Raw genomic sequence first — 24,782 nt, forward strand, 5'->3', positions numbered from 1 at the left:
GTGTATGGAGGGGTTACAGCAAGTACTTTTTTTCATAAACATTTCTTAGTTGCACATTTTATGTAGCATTTAATTGGAAGACAGTTGGAGCTGTGTTTAAGATATTGCCTCAGTAAGGACAGAGTAAGATTTTTAATCTTTGTCAAAATGGCATCTGAATATAGCATAAAAGACCTACAATAACAGTGGTGATGATTTTCGGGATTCTGTATTGGTATGGATATTGGTCTTGGTGGACAGAGTGCAAGGTTTGATTTCTTCTTTAGGCCTCTGGGATGGTAGGTTCTTTTATGGAGGTTCCATTTCCCATGATCAGCTTGAGAAGAGAGACTGTTGAGAGGAAAACGATGGCACTTCCCAAGTCCCACTGCCTTACTTTTCTCAGTCATGTTGAAGTTAAAAGAATTTTTGTTTTTTTCCTGTTTGAAAAACTAATACTCTTCTCTGTAAAATCCAAAATCATGAAATGCCACACAGAACGCCTTGTAGAATGTTCTGTCATCCCTAGAGGTAATTTCTGTTGAGTTTACAATGACATTAGCCAAGGAAGAACCTAAGAAGAGGAGTCGGGTAGGGAGGAAGAGAAATAGTAACTTAGGAGCAGTTTATTTGATTAACAGTTGGTGTCTCCATTTGATTCTCTGAAACTAATTGAAGTCCTTGTTGAGTGCCAAGAATAGACAGGCACTCTGGGGATGCAGAGGTAACTGGGGTTTGGGTATTGTTCTCAGGAGTTGCCCTGTACCTAATACAGCTGAGAAAGCACATGTCAAAAGTCTAGATAATGATGCTATAGGCATTCACAATTATATTTTTACCTAGGCAGGCAAAAGAAGAGATAGTAGGTTGGCATTTGAAGTCTGAATAGATTCGGAATGAGAAATGCCTAGTGTGAATGGTCTTTCTAGGTAGGGAAAATTGTGAGCAAGGCAGATTCAGAAAGCAGTTCAGTTTGTGTTCAGTCAGGGCAGGCTGTGGGACTGGTCATGGAAGAGCCTTCACTGCTAGGCTCAGTATGGAGCTTATCTTTAGGCTAGCATTTGAAGAGTGTCAGCCATTGACTGTCTGCATCAGAATTACTTAAGGTGGTTGTAAATTCCACTATTCCAGACCTGAATTAAAGTCTATGCCTAGGACCTGAGAATGTGGTATTGGGAAACCTTTCAACTTTTTTGAGGCAAGAAGTGAGTATGTCACTGCTGGGAATCAAAAATAGTGCTTGGCTTCCTTGTTGGCTATCTGAATAGATGGATAAAAGAATATCGGGCAGAGATAGTTTGGAAGTGGATGAGACTCGAGGTGGGAAGACCGTTGTATGGTTTAAAAAAAAAAAGTTTAATACATGGAAAAATGTGCACATTATGTGCAGTGTTTAAAAAAAAAGGAGTATTGTGTTACTCCAGTTCTGGAGGCAGACATCTCTGAAGGTCTTTTCGCTAAATCCACTCCTGATTCCATTTTTATTTCAGTCATTTCAGTACGGAGTTTTGCCCACATATCATGGTCACAGATACCATTTTCCTGTAGCGCTCCCCCCCCCCCCCCACTTACCTTAAAGCCTCTTTGATGACAAGGATTGTATATTTTTATTGCTTTTGGGATTTTCATAGTTACCTTTAGTTTGGGGTGCTGAACTGAATGTTAAATTCACATTGCATTCTATGTAACATACTGGAAAGATAAATACCAGAATGTTAACTTTAGTAATATTCTTGGTGATTTAAAAAATTTTTTTTTTATTTTTTTATAAACATATAATGTATTATTAGCCCCAGGGGTACAAGTCTTTGACTCGCCAGGTTTACATACTTCACTCACCATAGCATATACCCTCTCCAATGTCCATAACCCCACCACCCTTTTTCGATCCCCTTCTCCCCAGCAACCCTCCTTCTGGTGATTTTTGTTCCATTATGGAAAGTAAAGGAAGCAACAAAGTCTGTTTATTAACCCCCCACACACTTTTTTTTTTTTTAAAGTAAGTTCTATGGCCAACATGGGGCTTGAACTCATTACTTAGAGATCAAGAGTCACATGCCCTACTGACTGAGCCAGCTAGGTGCCCCCTGTTCGTTAACTTTTTAATCGAGGAAAATCCCACAATGTTGTTTATAGTAATTTTTGTGTAGCAGTTCAGGCTGTCAAGCTATGAGTTTCTGAGAAAGGGTGGGCATGGTGGGAATGGAGAGAAAAGGGATAGAGGGAGGAAATGAAGTAGTGTGAACCAGACTGACACTGATTTGGGCATCTACAGGAGGAAGAAGGGAAGTTGCTGCGGTTTTGAGTGTGTTCCGGGATATGGGGTCTCCTTCCCAGGGTGCTGGCTGGCCAGCCAGCTTTTTTATTTTTATGACACCTTGCCCCACCCCCCCCAAATCTAATCAGATTTCTTCTCCAGATGTTTCAGGTACCTTCTGAATAGTAGTTCGTGCTTCTTCTTCTTCTTCTTCTTTTTTAATTAGAGAAAGTGTGTGCGTGCATGTGCGTGGGCAAGAGGAGGGGCAGAGGGAGAGGGGAAAACACTCCCTGCTATGCATGGAGCCCAACTATGGGGGGGCTCCATCCCAAGACCCTGAGATCATGATCTGAGCCTAAGTCAGACGCCTAACTGACTGAGCCACCCAGGCACCCCTGTGCTTCTTTATTAGCAACAGATATGTCTTTTTTCGTTTTTCTTTTTCCCTGATATATGGAATGTATGAAATGAGAAGAGAGATAGTTGATAGATAAACTCTTATGTTTTTCCTAGTTCTCAGAGAAAGCATCTTTATTTTTTACTTAAAATGCCAGTGGAGCATTTTGAAAAATGCCTCAAACTTTTTGCAGGAATATATTTTTGTCAGCTTTATGGAGGTAAAATTGACACATAGTAAAAATCAGAGTTTTTTTACACCTAAAATTCACCTATTTTAAGTGTATAATTTGATGAGATTTGACAGATGTATACAGTTGCATAACCACCACTACAAACACACAGGGACGTTTCTATCACTTCACAAAGTTCCCTGCGCTCTTTTGCTCTTAATCCCTTTCCCCCCTTCTGGCTGTTGGCAACCATTGCTTTTTAAGTTTTGTCTTTTTTAGACTACATAAATGGAATGATACAGTTTGTAGTCTTACGTATCTGGCTTCTTTTACTTAGCTTAATGGAAACACTTGGAGATCCATCCATGTTGTTGTTGGGTTTATCAGTGGTTTGGTCCTTTTTGTTGATGAGCTTATTATACGGATGCTGCAGTTTGCTCGTCTATTTATCATTTCATGAATATTTGGGTTCTTTCTAGCTTGAGACCATTTTATGATTAAAGCTGCTAAGAATATTTGCCAATAAGTGTTCGTGTGGACATATGTTTTCTTTTCTCTTGGATTAACACTTAGGAGTGGAATTTCTCTGTCATATGGTAAATGTATGTTTAACTTAATGAGAAACTGCCAGACTTTCAAAATGGCTCTGTGTTTTGCTTTCTCATTGGCAATACATGAAAATTCCAAATGCTCTTGGTCTTTGTTAACATTCAATCTTGTCAGCTTTGAAATTGTAACTTTTCTAGTGGTTGTGTAGTGGCATGTCATGGTGATCTTAACTTGTATTTATTTCTCTAATGTTGAACATCCTTTCATGTTCTTGTTTGCCATCCATATATCTTTGTTGGTGAAATGTCTGTTCATAGATTTTGCCCATCTTTTGTTATGTTGCTAGTTTTATTGAATAGTTAGAGTGCTTTATACTGGATATAAGTTCTGTATTGATATGTAATTTTCAGATACTTTCTTCCAACTTGTTACTTTATCTTTTCATTTTCTTGATAGCATCCTTAGTAACAAAAGTTTATTTTTAGTGACTGTTGAAAAACATTTAAATTACACTTTTTTAATATAGCTCATTAGTTTAAACAGATTTTGCAGAAATGTTTAACTGTCACCCAAAATAAAGAAGTATATTAAACATCTTAAGAAGCGATAAGTAAATAAGATTGGGTGCCTTCAGGTGGAAGAAGCTGCTGAACTTAGGTATTTTTTATAATCTCAGGACCCTGGGATAAAGTCCCACGTCGGGCTCTCTGCTCAGCAGGGGTTTATTTTCCCAGACTACAGCAGAATTTACTCTCAGGATCTAAGTCTGTCAAATAAAGTAAATAAATTCTTGAGAGAAAAAATTTTGTTGAAACGATAAGTAAATAATTTTATATTTTTTAAGGTGGAAGACTTTTGGCATGAACATAGATGTTTTATGTTTGTAAATTTGACCCTGGTTTGAAGTGAAGGATATTATTCTACACCAATGTCACTTGTAGCACCAGACTAGAACAGAATTTGATTGTCAGGCTAAGGCCTAGTGGTAAGAAATCTATTTTAATAGATGAGACGCATTTTGTTTGAAACGAGTAGGGTAATTTTCAGTTTTTTAAGCAGTGCCTTCGGCATCAGGCATGAAGTAGATGCGTCCTTATCGAGTGTGCATCGGGCTCCTTGTTTGAGTGAAGGAGCCTGCTTCTCCCACTGGAATTCCACTTGTAGCCTGTGCTCGCTCTCCATCGCTCTCTCTTAGGCTGAAAAAAAAAAAAAAAATCTATTTTAATATATGGTACGCATTTCATTTTGAAAACCAGAGCCAACTTTTAAGAACTATTAAAATGAAAAATCTTCTGAGGGAAGGAAGGATTATCCTTGTCTGAGATACACGTTGTTTAAAATCTTTTCCTTATCTCAAATTTCTTTAAAGGAAAAAGTGGCAACATTGACTTACCATAGCTCATTTTTGTTAGTCTTGGTATTAAGTCTTTACTAATTTCACAAGTAGCATAGGAATGCATTCTTATGGAAAAAGATGTAATACAGAATGAAGAGTGAAGGGGCACCTGGGTGGTTAAGTGTCTGCCTTCAGCTAAGTCAGGACCCCGCGGTCCTGGGATCGAGCCCCACATCAAGCTCCCTGCTAGGCAGGAAGCCTGCTTCTCCCTCTCCCACTCGCCTGCTTATGTTCTCTCTCACACTGTCTCTCTCTCTCTGTGTCAATTAAATAAATAGTCTTTAAAAAAAAAATGAAGAGCGAAAATCCTTCTTTTTCCCTGATCTTGAATTCCTGTCTCCACTGTCAGTTTAGGATGTATCTTTCTAGTTCGCATACACCTGCACATACATATACTGAGCATAACTTTTTGTTTCTTTTACCCAATAAGGTATTTTTGGTTTTGTTTTAAGATTTAATTAATTCATTTTAGAGGGCAAGTAAAACAGCATGCCTGTGTGAATGAGCAGGGAGAGGAGCAGAGGGAGAGGGAGAGAGAATCTCAAGCCGACTCCACGCTGAGCATGGAGCCTGACCTGGGGCTCGATCTCGTGATGCTGAGATCATGAGGTCGAGTTGGATGCTTAAGTGACTGAGCCACCCAGGCGCCCCATGACTGACTGACTTCTTATACTTGATAGTCTCATCTTTCCAAGTCAGTTCATATAGGTATACCTCATTCTTTAGATGATTGTGTGGTGTTCCATACATGGTGTGGATGAACCATAAATTATTTGGTTACTCCTTTCCTATTACTGGAATATCCAGATTTTCTTTAAAAAATTTTTCTTTAAACTATTAACAGATAGCTACAGTGAACATCCTTGTTTTTGTATACTTGTGTGGACATATGAAATAACTTGTTGAGGATAGGTTTACAGAATTTGAATTGCCGGGTGAAAGAGTATGTATGGATATTTAAAATTTTGATATATACTGGCCATTTCCTCTAATAGGCTTAAAGACATAAAATGACTCCTTTAGGGCTGTAGAATTTCTATCTCATTTCAGAAAGATTGCTAGGACACTGATCTCTTTGTACTTTTAATCACCCTGAAAATAAGAGTCCTACTCCTTTTTTATCTTTTCTAATACCTGTATTCTCCTACTCACATCTCATTTTCTGGGCATGTAAATGTTCCAAGCTATGTCCTGGGTTCTTGGTTAAAGATCAGAGTCCTTGCCTTCAGCAGGTTCTCCACTTAGAGATACCACTCCGTGGTCTTTCCATAGCAATAGGAGCTATCATATCTATAACTATATCTATATCTATATCATAACTATATCATATCACCCTGTGCTACTAAGGATTTTTACAACAGAGACTTGGGCTAATTATTTAAGTTGATTTTTTTTTTTAAGATTTTATTTATTTATTTGACAGATCACAAGTAGGCAGAGAGGCAGGCAGAGAGAAGAGAGAGGAGGAAGCAGGCTCCCTCCTGAGCAGAGAGCCTGATGTGGGGCTCGATCCCAGGACCCTGGGATCATGACCTGAGTCGAAGGCAGAGGCTTTAACCCACTGAGCCACCCAGGCGCCCCTCGATATTTAGTTACATATTAATGTCTGTTTTATATAAATGTTTTAATAATACTAATATATTACATTATATATAGTACAAAATATAAACAATATACATAATTATACAGATATTATACATAAATAAAATACATATACATAATTATATATAATACATAATATATTAATAATAATGAGCTTTTTCTAGCTCATGAGGTATAGTCATAAAGGTATGTGTTAAGGTATTCTATAGAGGTATATGTATTATGAAATATGAAAACTTAAGTGCCAACTTTTTTTCTTTTTTTTAATTTAATTTTTATTTAATTAATTTTTTTTTTCTTTAATACAGGAATGGGTTGGACAAGTGGAAATAAGTGCCCTTTCTCTTATGTACAGGTAAACACTGTAGTAACATTAGGAAACGAAAAGTGAGTGGGAAATTAGTATATATTCCATTCCATTACTAAATTGTTAGAATAGCAAAGCAGTTTTATGCCTTAATTGTGAAGCATCTTTTCTAAGATTTTTTAAATTAAATCAGTTAGGTTTCGATGTTAAATATGTCAACGTTTAGAAATTGTAATTCTCAAAATACCTTTGGGAAGCAATACAGACATTTTTCCAGGCCTGTAGACAATATTACTTATCAACTTGATAGAGGAATGATTTCCTGCTTTCTCAGGGATGGTAGCTTCAGATAGATGGCCACTAGAACAGAGGCAAAACACCATGTTATATTTATAATTACTTTTGTCTAGGAGAAGAATAGGTGACTGCTTTATTTTTTCTTCTTGAAATGTCTGTATAAAATTTCATCTTCACAATTTCTGTAAATTTGAAGTCTCCTCTTAGAATTGTATCTGAAGTTAACATATATGCAAATTATATTTGAAGTTCTACTTTTTAAAAAGGTACTTTCATACAGGTGTTTACAATGTTTTACAATTAAGTTATGGTATTGCTGTCTTTGTTTACTGCTCTCTCTACCACCTGGGACATTGCTCGGCACATATTAGGCTCTTAATGAATGCATGAATGAACGAATAATGGTTAAGTCATGAAATACATTTTCCCAGAAGTAATTGCTCAATTTTATTTTCAGGAAAGATTTTATAATTTACCGGGAACCAAATGTTTCTCCTTCACAAGTAACTGAAAATAATTTTCCGGAGAAGGTAAGAATTTTTCTAAGTGTTTCTGAAGGATTTAAGTAAAAGAACCACTTGCCACCTTGACCTTCTAAGCTATAGTTTTAAGGTGACCTTTTGAAATATTTTTGTATGAGGGTTATGATAATTTTTTTAAACTTCCTGTTAATCATTATTGAGTCATATTTTGTATTTGTTTTTTTCCACAAATCTCAGTGTTGAACACTATCAGAACATTACACTAGAGGAAAAAACCTCAGATACTAGTGTATATAATTAACTAGACTGTTTTGTATCACTATAAACATTAAGTAGTAAAATTACTTGTGAAAGTAGGTTCTGCCATTGTATCCAAAAATACTTGGGTAATGGTGGTATATTTCTCCTTATAAAGATAATTTACTGGCTGAGATGTTATTATCTAGTCCCAAACTGGAAACAACTGAAAAATTATGTAAAGTCTAGAAAGAAAAAAAAAAACAAAAACCCTCAGTTGGTTCATTGTTACAAGAGAACTTTATTTTAATTAGCTGTTTTGGAATCGTCCAGGCCAAGTTGAAGTGTTTTGTCATCATGCTAATGGTGATAAGAGGGAGGGGAATTGAGTGAAATACTACCTTATAAAAAGGACTTTGGGGGCGCCTGGGTGGCTCAGTGGGTTAAAGCCCCTGCCTTCAGCTCAGGTTATGATCCTGGGATTCTGGGATTGAGCCCCGCATCGGGCTATCTGCTCAGCAGGGAGCCTGATTCCTCCTCTCTCTCTGCCTGCCTCTCTGCCTACTTGTGATCTGTCTGTCAAATAAATAAATAAAATCTTTAAAAAAAAAAAAAAAGAGTGCTTGGCTCTGGATTTGGCCTATCCAATACAGGTTTTGGAATACACCATAATTCAAACAAAATCAGTGTGTCGTTCATTGCATAAGCAATTGACTATTTAGAAAGTACTTAAAACTAAAACAGCAGAAAAAAATTTACTTTTGATCGTGCCTCTTAGAGGTCAGCATCTTCATAAGGTTTTGGAGTATTTAGTATTTTATTGTCTTTTAACTGTCTTGTTTTTTTAAATAGTGGAAATTCTATTGTTTTCATGTATGCTGTATATTTTTTGGGATCCCGTAAGCGTTTCCCCAGATCATTGAGAACTTTTTGATTTAATGACATTTCAGCATTGGATATACCATAGTTGACGACACTGAAGCTTTAGGTTGCTTCTAAAATAATTTTTTTTTTTTTTTTTTTTTAAAGTAAGCTCCATGCCTAGCATGGAGCCCAGTGTGGGGCTTGAACTCACCACCCTGAGATCAAGATCTGGGCTGAAATCAAGAGTTGGGCACTTAACCAACTGAGTCACCAGGTGCCCCTAAAATAATCATTTTTTTAAAAAATCTTATTTGTGAGAGTATGTGCAAGAGAGAGAGAAGGAGAGAGGGAGGGGTGGGGGAGAGCTAGAGGGACAGGGAGAGAGCAAGGGAGAAGAAAGTATGAGCCAGGGTGGGGAGAGGAAGAGGGAGAAGCAGACTCCCACTGAACAGGGAGTCCAGTGCAGGGTTCATTCCAGGACCTTGAGATAATGACCCGAGCCAAAGGCAGATGCTTAACGGAGCCACCCAGGTGCCCCTAAAATAATCATTTTCTATTTGGATATTATTTATTAGTAATTCTGAGAAGTTGGAGGTAAAAGTTGCTTGTAAGTGTCATAAGTGAAGGACTGAAAGGTGTCTTTAATTTTTCTCTTTCAGGTATTACTGTGTTTTTCAAATGGAAATCATTATGATATTGTCTATCCCATAAAGTATAAAGAGAACTCTGCAATGTGTCAGTGTGAGTATCACCGTCGTGTATGTGTAGGAAGTTATATTCCTAAGCTATACATTCCTAATGCAAACAAGTCTGTTTTGTTGCATACAAAGATATGCAGAGAATCTTGGGTTAGCAGAAGTATTAATACTGTAATGAAAACTTGTTTGACTAGGAAAAAATGGAGCTAGTAACTTGAATTTGACTTCTAAATACAGTTATTTTCTGCAGTAATTCATTTTGGTAATAAGCATTTGTATGTGTTTTTAAAGTTGTTGGTGTAGAGCTTGAAAATCTAAATGAGCAAACCAGGCATTTGATTGTTTTGACACTAGAACAGGGTTTCTTAAACTTTGACACTACTGCCATTTTGGGCCAGATAATTCTTTGGAGTTGTTCTGTGCATTATGGAACATTAAGTATAGCGTCCCTGGCATGTACCATGTAGAGCTCTCTTTTTCATTGCAACAAGTAAAAAGCTCTCCAAATTTTGCCAGGTGTTTCTTAGAAGGATAAAATCCCCTCTCCTTCCCCAGTTGAGAATTACCACTTTAGTAGTCCTTTCTACCTTACTCTCCTTTATCATCTGTCTGATGAAGTGTACATCACTCAAACAGAGCATCAGTGCTGGGCATGTAACAGCTTTTTCCTTTGTTCTTAAGCTAGTGGTGACAGTAAAGATATGGGTAATGCAATTTTTAGAATTGAGGGATCTGTTTTAAAATAAAAAAGTGTAGCTGTCTGTATCCTAGTCTGTGTCCTCCTCTTCTAGCTGGTTAAAAATCTAAACATTTCAGCTTCGGGAAGGATAGCTCCTGGAGCCTACCTTACCCATACTTCTCTCATGCCTATGTTTTAGATGTTATCAGGGGTGGCAGAAAGGTGATCTGTGAGAAGGTGGTCTCTTTGGGGACTCATTTAGAGGGTGGGTACCTATTGTTGATGCAATTTTTAGTTTCAAAAAGATTGCTGCAGTATAATTAAATCAGAGTCCTAAATGCCATCTGTAATGTGTTTTTGAGTATTTGGTAATCTATATTTTTGTGTTTTCTAGAGGTTTTTTGGTTTTGGTTTGTTTTGTTTTTAAAGCAAAAAAGTTGTTTAAATATGCTTCTTTCAGTGGGTGCTCAGAATACATTTTAAAACAGTTGTTTTTGGAGTCGCTTATGAAAAGCTGTCTCTTCTAGGAATCTTAAAGTTTCTTAATGTTTTCTTTCCACATCTCTTAAGGTTGGGCAGATTATGTGACCTTTTTAATTCTCAAGTTTCCTCATCTGTACTGTTAGAATAGTAATACTTTGCTGTGCGTGGAATTTAATATGAACATATGTAAAGGGTATGCATAGTGCCTGGAATGCAGTAATTGTATGCATGTTTAGCCTTTACTGTTATCATACTTGCTTCACGGTTGTGGTACCTTTTTGTGTTTTAAAAATGGCAGTAGCTTATGTAATGGTTTCCAATTAATTACAGAGACAGAAATTCTAGTTGTTTTCTATCTAGATAACTTTTTGATTAAATTGTATTATTGAGCAGAAGATGTCACAAGTGCCCTAGTTAGGATTTTAGAAACCTGGGCAATAGACATTGTCAATTTTGTGTTAAAACATAACATTATTAATGTTGCATAACATTTCTCTTATTAATTGCAGCTCTCCTTTATGAATTGCTATATGAGAAGGTATTTAAAACTGATGTTAGTAAAATATTGATGGGACTAGACACTTCTGAAGTAGCTGATGAAAACAACAGCGAAATATCAGATTCAGAGGATGACAGTTGCAAGTAAGAATGAATTTAAGTCCTAAAATATCTTTATAGTGCCCTGTAAAGAAGTAATTCAATAAGAAATGTGAGGCATGGAGTTGCCTCACATATTGAGGTATTATATACCTCATTGTGTACCTAAAGTATAGCAGTCTGCAGTCCAAGATTCTTTTTGCCTGCCTCTGATTTTTATTTAATTTTTATTACGGGACTGTTTTTAAAAGTTGATGTTTTTGGTTGATAGGCTCTATTTCTGTAGAATCTACAAGTATATGTGTATAATAGGCTTAGTCCTGCCTATATGTGTGTGTGTATTGTAAAATTTTAAGGCTAACCTGTCATTTGTTTACATATCCAATGATGAAAAAATGACCATTTTATTTCTGCGACTTACTTTTATTGTTTCCTTACTCAGATAATGCCTTCCTTTTTCTTTTTATATAATAATAATCCCAAATTGGGGTACAAGTATGAGAACAGTTCTGGGTAATGTCTCTGTTTAGGATTGTGAATAAACATCTTTTAACTTAGAATCTCTGAGGCCTTTTCCACACAGGATAATGTAGGATAGTGGTTAAGAGCTTGGGGCCATAGACAGCCAAATCTGGTTTCAATCCCGGCTTCCTGCTAAAGTGACTAGACTTGGGGCAACTTACTAAGTTTACTAGCATGCCCCAATTCTATATAAAATTAGGATATATTAGTATTTCCTCGGAGGAAAATTTGTAAGAATTAAAATAAATAATGTATAATGTGTATAGCCTAGTTTCTAGATACGGCGTCTGACATTTTTTAGTTTTTATTAATAATGTTAAAACCTTTACTCTGTGTTTCGTAAGAGCTCTACCCAATTCCATTCCCAGTCAGGATAATACTACATTATTCCTAGTGTGTGAGAGTATGAAAGCCTACTTGGTATTCTATAGTGAAACTAGAGAAATAAATGAAATTAAACCTTAGGATATCTAATTCTTTATTGAATATATCTCCTTTTATCAGAAATGCCAGGCATTTGTTGAGTTACATTTTTCTGATCCTTACTGAAAAAGTGATTGACTACCATTTCTTTGTAAGAGAGAGATGAGTCAGGTTAGAATCTGGATCTGCTATTGCACATTTAATTCTAGGATAGACTAACTTTAAACAGAAGTTCTGCTCTATCATTTAATCTAGGTTCCTATCTGATTAGAATGTGTCATTGAGCTTAGAGGAAGTTGAGAGAGCGAGTGATTATCTTGTTATAGCTTATTACCTATTATGGTGTGGAGGGACTTGAGCACATGCCCTTTGGTCCCTGCTCATCATTTTAGCAATAGTTGGGTCTGGCATAGCAGTTGACTGATGAAATAGGTATGAAGTTAAGGCTAGTAAGCTGGAGAATTTTATGAGGAAAGGTGTGTTCATTGTAAAGTGTAATCTTTCTAAACTGCTAATTTGTAGCCCTTGGAACATGGAAGCCATTTTTTTCCTCCAAAGATTGATTTACTTGAGAGCAAGAGAGCATGCACCCACAGCACACGCAGAGGTGTGCACGAGTGGAAGGGGCAGAGGGAGAGGAAGAATCTCAAGCAGACTCCCCGCTGAGCACAGTGTTTGACAAGGGTCTTGATCTCATGACCCTGAGATAACAACTGGAGCCTAACAGTTGCCCCACTGCCTGCACCACCCAGGCTTCCCAACATGGAAGCTTTTTAAAATTTTTTTATTCTTAAATTTATTTTAATTAATTTACTTATTTTTTTTTTTTAAAGTCTTACTTATTTGTCAGAGAGAGAGAAGGGGGAGAGAGTGTGCACACAAGCAGGGGGAGCACAGGCAGAGGGAAAAACAGGCTCCCTGCCAAGGAGGGAGCCTGGTGTGGGGCTAGATTCTAGGACCCTGGAATCATGGCCTGAGCCTAAGGCAGATGCTTAACCAACTGAGCCGCCCAGAGGTCCCTGAAGCATTTTTTAAATTAACTTTTTGTTGAATTAATAACATTTCTCTTCACTTGTATCATGTCTGGCCTAAGGAGGCTAAGGCTTTAGTTAGGGAAGAATGCTGCATAATTATGGTATGATAGTTAGGCATAGTTTGGGTAATAAGGAGGATGTCACTCTACTCTTGTGCCTAGATTCTTTTTACTTTCATATTGGTCAGTCCTGAAGTGGTGGGAATTATGGGTGATTTAGACTGTAGGTTGTGGTCTCTTAAATATTGCCACATTTAAGGACACAGATTTGAAGATTGTCCTGAAGACTGAGATTGATTAATTAAGGAGGAGCTGTAGGACAGAAGACTACAGTCCCGTCTCTTCTTTTGTTTGTCCTGCCATCACTATGTTTCCACTTTTCCAATCTCTTGGCCACTCCAGGGTCTTTCCACTTGCTGCTCTCTGCCTGGAATACTGAATAGCCATATGATTTGCTGTCTCATCACCTTTAATTCTTTATTCAAAAAGGCATCTTAGCAAGTCCTTTCCTCATCTCACTTGTTATTTCAGGCCTATGTCTCAGCGCTATCACTTCTGCTAACTGGCTACCTGGATGCCACCCTACCCTGTAGATAGTACTTACCATCATTTTAGCATACTGATGACGTTAGTTTGTGTTTACGCTCATTTGTTGTGGAATATTTTGTTTAATGGAGCCTCATCAATATACTGAAAGAAAATGTTTACATTAAATGTTTTATAAATTTTTTTCCACCCACCCAAATTTCATAGTTCTTTTCGTTTCTGTGTTTTTGATGATTGAGCCTTACATAAAGGATTACTCATAAAAGTTTTTTATCTATATCTTAATATGGATACATATGTGTGTGTGTGTGTCTGTGTATGGGCGTTTGTATAAATACATCCTTATAATAAATCTTATGTGAACTCCACTGGAATATAGCTTTGACTTTTTGAAACATAATTATGACGGGAGATCTTTATGTGAGGTTAAGATAAGTTAATTGTATAAACACATTTTTGTACTTTTAATTATGGTTATATTTCTTTTGTAGGAGTAAAACTACCACTACTAATGATGTGAATGGAGTTAAAGCTTTGTCAAGTGATCAGGTATTTTTTTTAATGGTTTTAACTAGTTCTTCCACTTAAGAAAGCAGATTAATTTAGTCTTAATTTTTACTTGTACATTTTCTTTTTTTTTTTTTTTAAAGATTTTATTTATTTGACAGGGAGAGAGAGAGATCACGTGTAGCCAGAGAGACAGGCTGAGGGAGTGGGGGAAGCAGGCCCCCTGCTGAGCAGAGAGCCAGATGCAGGACTTGATCCCAGGACCCTGAGGTCATGACCTGAGCCAAAGTAGAGGCTTAACCCACTGAGCCACCCAGGCATCCCTTTACTTGTACGTTTTCAATGGAGTCAGGATCATCTGACTCTGAGAAAATTATTGTTGACTTCCTAATTTTTAAAGTTTTCTTCTTCATTTGATTTTACTCTTACACGTATCTCAAACAAAAATGTTTTTTGTTTTTTTTTTTTTAAATTTATTTACTTATTTATTTGACAGAGGGAGATCACAACTAGGCAGAGAGGCAGGCAGAGAGAGAGAGGAGGAAGCAGGCTCCCTGCTGAGCAGAGAGTGTGATGCGGCACTCGATCCCAGGACCCTGGGATCATGACCCGAGTTGAAGGCAGGGGCTTAACCCACTGAGCCACCCAGGTGCCCCCAAACAAAAATGTTTTAAAAGCATTTCTGTTCTGTGTTGATTGGACTTCCTGACTTTGTTTGTTTAGAACCCGAAAAACAATGGGAACTCTCCTAGCCTCCCTTTGTCTAGAAAGGTTCTTAAGTCACTCAATCCAGCAGTCTATAGAAATGTGGAATATGAAATCTGGCTGAAGTCTAAGCAAGGTAAGTTAATCTGTATTTTCCATAAATTTGCTTTGTGACACTTGAAAGTAATTATGTCAACTTGATATTTATACTCATACTGTTTACAGCTCAACAGAAACGTGATTATTCCATTGCTGCTGGCTTACAGTATGAAGTTGGAGATAAATGTCAAGTAAGTGATTATATAGAGGAAGAAAAAATTTTACTTGCAATCTTAATTTACTGTAATAGGAATTAAGACAGTTCAAGTTTGAATGTGTTGTTAATTTGAGATTTCAGAATATATTTTATCACATATGCATTTTAATAGTTGTGAAAGTTTAGTTTTTTGATCCATTAGAGTACATTACCAAAATTTGTATATATATAAAAGCCATGGCATCCCATCATGTGATCTTTGAGTACAATGTCAGTCTTTGAAAAACTTGTTTGAAAGAAGTAACAATAACATAGTAGATTTTTAGGTATTTTCATTACAGTTGGCAGATTGCTGAAATTGATTCAGACTTGACATTATAGGCCAGTTTGTTTTATGAAAGTCCTCCTAGAAGATTTTGATGGGTACATAATGGTTTTCTGTTGGATTGAGAAAGAGTGAATAGTAATGAAGGGAGTTGTGCCATTCATTTTGAGTAAACTGTTGCTCTGGATTTAAGTAGCTGATTGTTAAAGGGGAAAGTTGGGTTAGATCACTTCTCAACTTGGAGTGATTTTGCAATCCTCACTCCCTATTTGGCAGTGTGTGCAGACAACTTTTGTTGTCACAGCACAGCCGGGGAGGTGCTATTGACATCCACTGGGTAGAGGCCAGGAATACTGCTAAACATCCTGCAGTGCACAGGACACCCCCTCTTACTGCTAACAAAGACTTGTCCAGTCTAGTGTTGATACTCCAAAGCTGGAGAAGCTGGATAATTTTTAAGGTTCCCTGTGGTTTTTTTGTTTTGTTTTTTGTTTTTTTTTTTTAAGATTTTATTTATTTATTTGACAGAGACAAGAAGCAGTTAGAGAGAGAGAGAGAGAGAGAGAGAGAGAGGGAAGCAGGCTCCCCGCTGAGCAGAGAGCCCAATGCGGAGCTCGATCCCAGGACCCTGCGGTCATGACCTGAGCTGAAGGCAGAGGCTTTAACCCACTAAGCCACCCAGGCACCCCATCTGTTTTTGTTTTTTTTTTTTTTTTTTTTTTTTTTTAAAGATTTTATTTATTTATTTTTTTTCACAAGCAGATGGAGGAGGCAGGCAGAGAGAGAGAGAGAAAGGCTCCCTGCTCCGATGCTGTTCCCAGGACCCTGACAATCATGACCTAGCCGAACGGCCTAAACCACTGAAAAGGCGCCCTTTTTTTTGGAGAAAAATTGTCCTCTGTTTCCAAAACAAATAACCTAGGGACATAAAAATTTTATTTGGAGATAATTTTCACAAAAAATGGTTTTCATTGAGAAGTGTTGCCTTTTAAAAATTACTTTAAAATAGCCATTGACAAACATTTTTGCTTGACTTGTGGTAACACTCAGTTTCCTGTGTGGTAGAGTGGTTTGTGGAAAGTATCTGATTGATGAGGATTATATTAGCATCAATGATAGCCTATCTTAAGAACTTTTAATAAAAGTGTTCTGATTCTGAGGTATTTGAAAGGAAAGGAAGAAGAGGATATGATTTATTTATGTTCTTCCTTACGGAATTGTCAGAAATGTGCTGTAATCACAGAACAGAATTCTGGAATCTTTCGTTACAGTGATTTGGAAAACTTGGAAAAAAACAGAAGTGAATCTCGGGCTTATTAGGGCCCCCCTCCTTCTCACTCCCCCTTAACAGAGAAGATTGCTTACGCTGCATCACTAAAACTTGCTTGTTATTTTAAGTCAAGTATGTTTCCTTTGAGGTTGCAGTGCTTTTGGTAAAGTAGATGCTCTTGATAAAGTAGATGGTAAAGCAGATACTTGTTTTAATTTTTTCCTTTTTAAAGTATTTTGTTTCTATACCTACTAGATTATCTCACTTGGGTAAAATTTAATTGATATTTTATTACAGAAACTGCTGTGATTCAAAGGTGATTTTACTCAAGCATTTAAGATGTAGTTTAAACTTTTCACAGATTAACTTCAGAAAGATCTGTTTTATTGCTAGACTGTTGAAGGGAGGGAAGGTTCACTATCCTTTTGTGAGTACTGAAGAATGAAACCTTAGCTTTAGGACTAAATCTAGAAATAGGAAGTTAACTTGAAGGAGTGCTGCGTACCTTGGGCTTATGTGCAGTGATCAGCAGGTACCCTGTTCATTAAGTACTGTTTGACTCTAGGAAGAAACCTAAAGGCTTACTGTTGTCACAGTTTGCTGTTGGGTAGTAACAGTTGTGTATTAGAGAACACGTCATGGATCTAGTTTTAGGGGAAAAAAAAGGTCACAGTTACTCATTTTAAAAATTGAGAAAGTGGGGGTGCCTGGGTGGCTCAGTGGGTTAAAGCCTCTGCTTTCGGCTCGGGTCATGGTCCCAGGGTCCTGGGATCAAGCCCCAAATCGGGCTCTCTGCTCAGCAGGGATCCTGCTTCCTCCTCTCTCTCTGCCTGCCTCTCTGCCTACTTGTGATCTCTGTCTGTCAAATAAATAAATAAAATCTTAAAAAAAAAATAAAATAAAAATTGAGAAAGTGAAAAGATAATAGTAATTATAATATGAGGTTCTCTCATTTATAGAGTGGTTGCTGTGTGTTAGTGCCCTTTCTGTATATCATATGTTCCTCATTCCATCTCCATGAGTCCTATGATGTAGGTACTATTATTAGCTCTATTTTGCATGTGAGGACACTGAAGCATGAAACAAGTAACTTGCCAAAGGTCATATTGCTGGTAAGTAGAAAAGATGGGCCTAGAATCCCGGTATGCAGTGCTAGCACCCTTTGTTTGGAACTGGGGCATGCTGCCTCTCTTGTTGGGAGCCTGATAGATTGTGGTCCTGCATCTCTGTAAATTACTTATAGAAACGGTTTATAAAATTTTGGAAGTGTGAACAAAAAAAGGCTTTTTTTTTAATGCTAGAGGTCTGGGGGGGTCAGAAAAGTATGTTATACCATTTTGAGCTTGGTTTTGTTTTTAACAGTATACAGTCCTTTTCTCTTTAATTAAAAATAAGATAAAAATTTAAAAGGTGATCATTAATGCAAAGGAAGCAGGTGACTGATTTTTCTTTCTGGAATTGTTCAGCAGGTTAGGTTGGATCACAATGGAAAATTTTCTAATGCAGACTTTCCAGGGATTCACTCAGAGAATGGACCAGTTTTGGTCGAAGAACTTGGAAAGAAGTATGTACTGCTCTTTAACTGAGGCATTTACTGTCTCTTCCATTTAGCCTATTGTAATCATGAGGATTTCTAAATTACCCTATGTATTTGTAAATTAATCAAAGGTATTGCCTTTGTGTAGAAAATGAATTCATTTAGATCTCTTGAAAGAGCAGTTTGAGTTCAGATTTTGTGTTTTGTGTGTTAATGCATTTTAAAAACTTGTTTTATTGCTTACAGTTTAAAATGTGCCATTCTTTGTAAAGGCAGTTTGGTAAATTGACTCTTTTGTAACTGTAAAGTGGGGAACATTGGAGGACAGGGACCATATTCATTTCTAATTTTCACTTAGTACGACATTGCATGTAGTTAATTTTCACTAAATGTTTGTTTGTCACATAGGGTAGTAAAATACTATGGTTGACTTGCTGTTACACAGTCTTTGTAGCACCTTTTGTTTCAGTTCCTGCTGTCTTTGTTAGAAAAAAGGGTAGTGAGTCACACCTAAACTTTACTAGGGAAAATATCAAACATATGCAAATGTAAACATAGTACATTGAACTCCACTGATAGTACATGTAACCCCACTGTAAGCATCACCCTGTTGGAGCAACTGTGTTTGACAGCCTTTTCTAATCAGTTCTCCCTAACCCCCTTTTTAAAAAATGGGTATGGAATTGAATAAAGCAAATGCCAGACAACACATCATTTAATAGACACTTAGCTGCTTATGTATGCCTCTAACATAATATGGACGCCTCCCTGCCTTAGCTGTAGTACCATCAGCACATCTAACAGAATTAAAGTCATTCCTTTTTTATCCAATATTTTCCTTAGATTGTGTTTAAGTCTTTTAGTCTTCCATTTTTTTAGGTTAGGAAATATGCTTTTGATTTATGTCATCTGACTTGATTAGAATTATATCTGGAATTAGAATTAGGATTATACAATGCTTTGTATTTTAATTTAAGAACTAAAACTAAATTCTTTTGTAAGTTAAAAATCCTCATGCAGAATACTTAAGTAGATACTCTTACTAGGAATATTTTTTTTTTATAAATGTTTTTCTCTTGAAGACACTCCTCGAAGAACTTCAAACCACCTCCCTCTGAAAGCTGGAACACCGTATCAGGGAAGAAGATGAGAAAACCTTCCACTTCTGGACAAAATTTCCACTCTGGTTAGGATTATATCAAATTAATCTTTCTTTGGGGGAGGGATATTGGTACTTGGGATTGTTTGTTTATTTTTAAATAGGAAAGTTATGTGATTTTTTTGGCTTTTTGTCACAGACATGGATTACAGAGGGCCAAAGAATCCAAGCAAGCCAATAAAAGCTCCCTCAGCACTACCTCCTCGACTCCAGCATCCTTCGGGAGTAAGACAACATGCATTCTCTAGTCATTCTGCAGGGTCACAGTCTCAGAAACCCTCCAGTGAGCACAAAAATCTTAATAGGACACCTTCACAGATCATAAGGTAACCTTCCTGAATGCAAAGGAAATAGAAATGGAGCAGTATTTCTTTTATCTGCCATGGTACATGCATGCAAATAGTTATAATTTTTTGTTCATTTGTCTGTAGTATAATATTAAAAGTATTGTTGATAAAATACCATGTAAGGATTTTAGTATTTTATAATTAAATGCATAATTCTCATTAAATCAAAGTAATTTTTAGGGTAAGGCATCTTTAGTTTTGAGTAATTTTTTCAAATGATCTGGGAGACCTTATCCTAGCCAAGTCTATTCTTGCACTTAATAGTTTTCTGGTAGGTTGTGATTTGTTAAATGCTCCCTTTATATAGGAACTTAACCAAAATGGTCCGTTGTCTTTGTTCTGATAAGTTTGGGTTGTTTGTGACATGTGCCTAATATTGAATTGGGGCTACAGAGTGTATAAGTTACTGTAATCATGTATATTAGCAATCTGACTGAATATCCAAAGACAGATGAACTTCAGAATCATAATTTTTCTGTATAGTAGATTTTATTTTTTCCCTAATCTTTTTGTGGAGTAGTTTATAGCCCTTAGGGTGTGTCTTAAGTTGAGGCTGTCCTTTCCATGCAAACTTAGCCATGTCTCTTCGGCACTGGAGCCCTGTGACCATTGCCTTTCCCATTCCAAGCTTCGTCTCCCCAAGGGCCTGAGCAGCTGTAGCATCAGCTTATGTGTTGGCCAAACTCTGGTCTTCATTTCCTTTATTTCCAGCTTTTGGGCATTCCCCTTTCTTGGGTATGTCCTTAACCTTTTTCTTTCTTTCTTTTTTTAAAATTTTTATTTATTTTAGAGAGAGAGTGTAGGAGTTGGGGAAGGGCAGGAGGAGAAGGAGAGAGGGAGAGAATACCAAGCAAACTTCTGAGTGGGGAGCCGAATATGGGGCTTAATCTCACGACCCTGAGATCATGACCTGAGCCAAAATCAGGAGTCCTAAGCCTAACTGACTGAGCCATCCAGGTGCCTGACACATCCAGGTGTCAGTAAAGATAGTTTATACAATGAAGATCTTCAAGACAGGGTTGTAGCTTCCTAGGCTGTCATATGCCAAATACTGTTTTAGTTTTCTGGGGCTTTTTTAGCAAGGTACCACAGACTTCTGGCTTAAAACAGCAGAAATTTATTCTTAACGGGTCTGGAGGCTAGCAGTCTGAAATCAAGTTGGCAGTAAGGCCATACTCTTTCTGAATGCTCTAGGGGCGAGTCTGTTTCCTGTCTCTCCTTTGGTGTTCCCTGGCTTGTGGGTGCATCACCCTGGTCTCTGCCTCAATCATCACATGGTGTTTTCCCTGTGTCTCTCTCTCCTAATAAAGTTAGAGAAGTCATATTGGGTTTAGGGCCTACCCTCCCCCGATATGATCTTGTCTTAACTTAAAGTCATATGCACAGGTACCAGTGGTTAGGACTTGAATATATCTCTTTGGAAAGTACACTTCAATCATAGAAACACCAGGACCCTCAAGTTCATTACATTTTTCTTTTAGTTTAACAAACTATTAAGGATAGGTAATTATTTTGTGTTCAAAATCCAAAGCTTTGGGGCGCCTGGGTGGCTCAGTGGGTTAAGCTGCTGCCTTCGGCTCAGGTCATGATCTCACTGGGATTGAAACTCTTAAGGCCTCTCAGTGTACTTGTAATTTCTCTCTGTCAAATAAATAAATAAAATCTTTAAAAAAAAAAAAAAATCCAAAGCTTTGAGGAGTTTATTTATTTTGATAATTCTTCCTATCCCAATTTTCCGAGAAATCTAGTTTCCTTCTGCAGAGGCATCCAGTACTCAGATTCTTGTGTTTCCTTCCTGGGATACTTCACATATGCATGAAAATTACATATATATCCACAAACCAACTTTTCAAAAGTTCTAATAAGAATAAATGATTAAAAATCAGTCAGAAGAAAGATGTTCCCTCATTCCCGGTTAGTGAAACAAATACAGTCCTGAGAATTGGCCTGGGTAAAGAGTGGTCAGGGCCGTGCTTTCTTGGCATGCCCAGCAACAGTGTGCAGTGACATTGAGGGATCGTGTGGGTTATCGTTCCTAACAGATAGAATTGGAGCCATTAATCAACTGCTTGTGGCTAAGGTCTGTTGTTTGGACATTAGACTCCCCTAACATCTGGTGGCATCTTTTTTAAAGCAGGCAAAGGACCTAAGAGTATTAACTTATTTTGAATATTAACTTTGGAAGCCTAAAAATATGAAGTAGATACATGAAGGTCATGGGCAGAATTAAGATTTTTCTTAAATAAAATTCACTTTTTTTTTTTTTTTTAAGATTTTATTTATTAACTTGACAGAGATCACAAGTAGGTAGAGAGGCAGGCAGGGGGTGGGGGCAGGAAGCAGGCTCCCTGCTGAGCAGAGAGCCTGATGTGGGGCTCTATCCCAGGACTCTGGGATCATGACCTGAGCCAAAGGCAGAGGCTTTAATCCACTGAGCCACCCAGGCACCCCAAGTTCTCAGTTTTTTAATAGATTAAAAAAGAAACATTTTGGGGCACCTGGGTGGCTCAGTGGGTTAAGCCTGTGCCTTTGGCTCAGGTCATGATCCAAGTCCCGGGATTGAGCCCACGGGCTCTCTGCTCAGTACGGAGCCTGCTTCCCTCTCTCTCTCTGCCTGCTTCTCTGCCTACTTGTGATCTCACTCTAATAAATAAAGAATCTTTAAAAAAAAATGTTTTTTTTTCCCCTTGAACACAAAGATCCTCTAAAGAAAATACACATAGACTAGGAAGGGGCGGATTTTATACTTTTTTTTTTTTTTTTTTTTTTAAAGATTTTATTTATTTACTTGAGAGAGAGACAGTGAGAGAGAGCATGAATGAGGAGAAGGTCAGAGAGAGAAGCAGACTCGCCATGGAGCTGGGAGTCCGATGCGGGACTCGATCCCGGGACTCCAGGATCATGACCTGAGCCGAAGGCAGTCGTCCAACCAACTGAGCCACCCAGGCGTCCCGGATTTTATACTTTTTTTTTTTTTTTTTTTTAAAGATTTTATTTATTTATTTGACAGAGAGAAATCACAAGTAGGCAGAGAGGCAGGCAGAGAGAGAGAGAGGAGGAAGCAGGCTCCCCGCTGAGCAGAGAGCCCGATGCGGGACTCGATCCCAGGACCCTGAGATCATGACCTGAGCCGAAGGCAGCGGCTTAACCACTGAGCCACCCAGGCGCCCCCGGATTTTATACTTTTATTTACCACAAACTCAACTTATGGCAAGTGTTTTGTGGTGTTGTAGCCAGTCTCCTAGGAATAGGTAAAATAATCAGACAGTTATGAAATGTCATTGTCTTCCTAGGATCTTTTTTATGTGTTAGCTATATACTGGATGTATAAAAACACTGGAGAGCAGAAGGCAGTGGATAATATATAGACACTAAGCTTCAAAGAATTTTTTTTTTTTTTAAGATTTTATTTATTTATTTGACAGACAGAGATCACAAGTAGGCAGAGAGGCAGGCAGAGAGGGAGAGAGAGAGGGAAGCAGGCTCCCTGCGGAGCAGAGAGCCCGATGCGGGGCTCGATCCCAGGACCCTGAGATCATGACCTGAGCCGAAGGCAGCAGCCCAACCCACTGAGCCACCCAGGCGCCCCAGCTTCAAAGAATTTTTGACATTGTAATTGATAACATGGGAACCCACTTGGATTTGCAGTTAAGTGTGCCTTCTCCACTGTTGTTGTGAGAGTGAATTTTACTAGCATATGGAAACAAATTTAGAGATTCCTGATGACTAAATATTTGGAATAAGAGTTTCAAAAAAATCTAAAGTACGGAATTTTATAGCTAATAGTGTAATTAATTTAAGCCCACTACTTTATCTTGACTTTATTTCTTATATTTAACACATCAGTTTTAAAATCTTTTAGTTATAGAATAAAAGAACTGGGGCGCCTGGATGACTCAGTGGGTTAAAGCCTCTGCCTTTGGCTCAGTTCATGATCCCAGGGTCCTGGGATCGAGCCCCGAATCAGGCTCTCTGCTTGGCAGGGGGCCTGCTTTCCCACTTCTCTCTGCCTGCCTCTCTGCCTACATGTGATCTCTGTCAAATAAGTAAATAAAGTCTTAAAAAAAAAAGAATAAAAGTATTGTAATGTTGGGTCTGATGACTTTACCTCTCACTTTTTTTCATTTCTTAATGGTATTGGTCTCTGTCTTTGGAGATAATAAAATATATCAGTAACCAGTGCAGGATTGTCATGTATGCTTTCACTGCACAAGTGCTGAGAAAGAGTAATGTTGTTGTTGAATGTCTCTGCTCCAGCTGACTGCACATAGGAAAGATTTGGTTCTTGCTGTCTGATGGGTTAGGGTGAGGTAGACAGTTGGGGTGATGGGAGATGGTGGTGAGGTAGTGTTAGCTTTCCAGGAATGCCTGGCACTTGCTGAATCCTCTCAGGGGTCTGAGGAAGACTGGTCTAAGATTGTGAGGGTCCAGATTTGCTCCTCTCCTTTTTTTTCCCAACTGGGCTTGACATCTGCCCTGTTGGAGTTAGGGTGTGATTTTAAGTGGGACTACATGAGGACATGAAGTGGCTATTCTTTATTTTGGAGGTTTAAAAAAAAAAAATCAGATGGTATCACTGTATCCTCACTTGTTTATTTTTAAAAAGACTTATTGATTTAGCTTTGTGGGGGGTGGGGCAGAGGGAGGAGAGAATCTCAGGCAGATTCCCCATTAAACTTGGAGCCTGCCTCTGGCTTGATCTCATGGCCCTGAGTTCTTGACCTGAGCTGAAATCAAGAATCTGATGCTTAACTGACTCTGCCACCTAGGTGGCCCCGTGTCATGTCTGGTATTGTGACCAGGTATTTTTCCTGTACGTTTGGATTTTCATTTTCCACTGTTGTGGAACTGTTAGACATTATAGAAGTATTATTCATACTGCCTATAATAGTTACAAGCCATATAAGCATTAGGGTTTTGGTATAGGCTGGTAAACTATTCATGAATTTCTTGTCATCCTTCTCAGACCAAAATTATATTGAGATGATGATGGCAGACTTATCTGCATGCAGTTCTTATCTAGTCTGGCGTATTTTAATTTTTATTCTTTCTAGCTTTCTATCTCTCTTGGCGGTATCATCAAAAAGCAGCACTGTCTGCTTTGAATGTTGCCCTGAAGTATACAGAAAATGAGAGTGCTCTTGAGATCTAATCTA

At 37.8% G+C, this 24,782-nt stretch overlaps 1 protein-coding gene across 6 annotated transcripts in view; it reads left to right on the forward strand.

Moving 5' to 3' along the window:
- Positions 1–24,782, forward strand: part of OTUD4 (OTU deubiquitinase 4) — a 47,813-nt gene that overhangs the window by 8,933 nt on the left and 14,098 nt on the right. For 5 of the 6 annotated variants that reach the window (XM_045078350.1, XM_045078347.1, XM_045078345.1 and 2 more), the window contains exons 4-13: positions 6,661–6,707; positions 7,414–7,486; positions 9,199–9,280; positions 10,909–11,041; positions 14,012–14,069; positions 14,751–14,868; positions 14,958–15,022; positions 18,050–18,147; positions 19,203–19,306; positions 19,419–19,605. In XM_045078350.1, the coding sequence (XP_044934285.1) occupies positions 6,661–6,707; positions 7,414–7,486; positions 9,199–9,280; positions 10,909–11,041; positions 14,012–14,069; positions 14,751–14,868; positions 14,958–15,022; positions 18,050–18,147; positions 19,203–19,306; positions 19,419–19,605 (965 nt within the window). The remainder of the gene's footprint in view (positions 1–6,660; positions 6,708–7,413; positions 7,487–9,198; positions 9,281–10,908; positions 11,042–14,011; positions 14,070–14,750; positions 14,869–14,957; positions 15,023–18,049; positions 18,148–19,202; positions 19,307–19,418; positions 19,606–24,782) is intronic. The other variant, XM_045078346.1, reaches the window with a different exon arrangement.

Source organism: Mustela putorius, unplaced genomic scaffold, assembly GCF_011764305.1.
Source record: "Mustela putorius furo isolate JIRA1106 unplaced genomic scaffold, ASM1176430v1.1 tig00000242_pilon_pilon_pilon, whole genome shotgun sequence".
NCBI classification, from domain to species: Eukaryota; Metazoa; Chordata; class Mammalia; order Carnivora; family Mustelidae; genus Mustela; species Mustela putorius.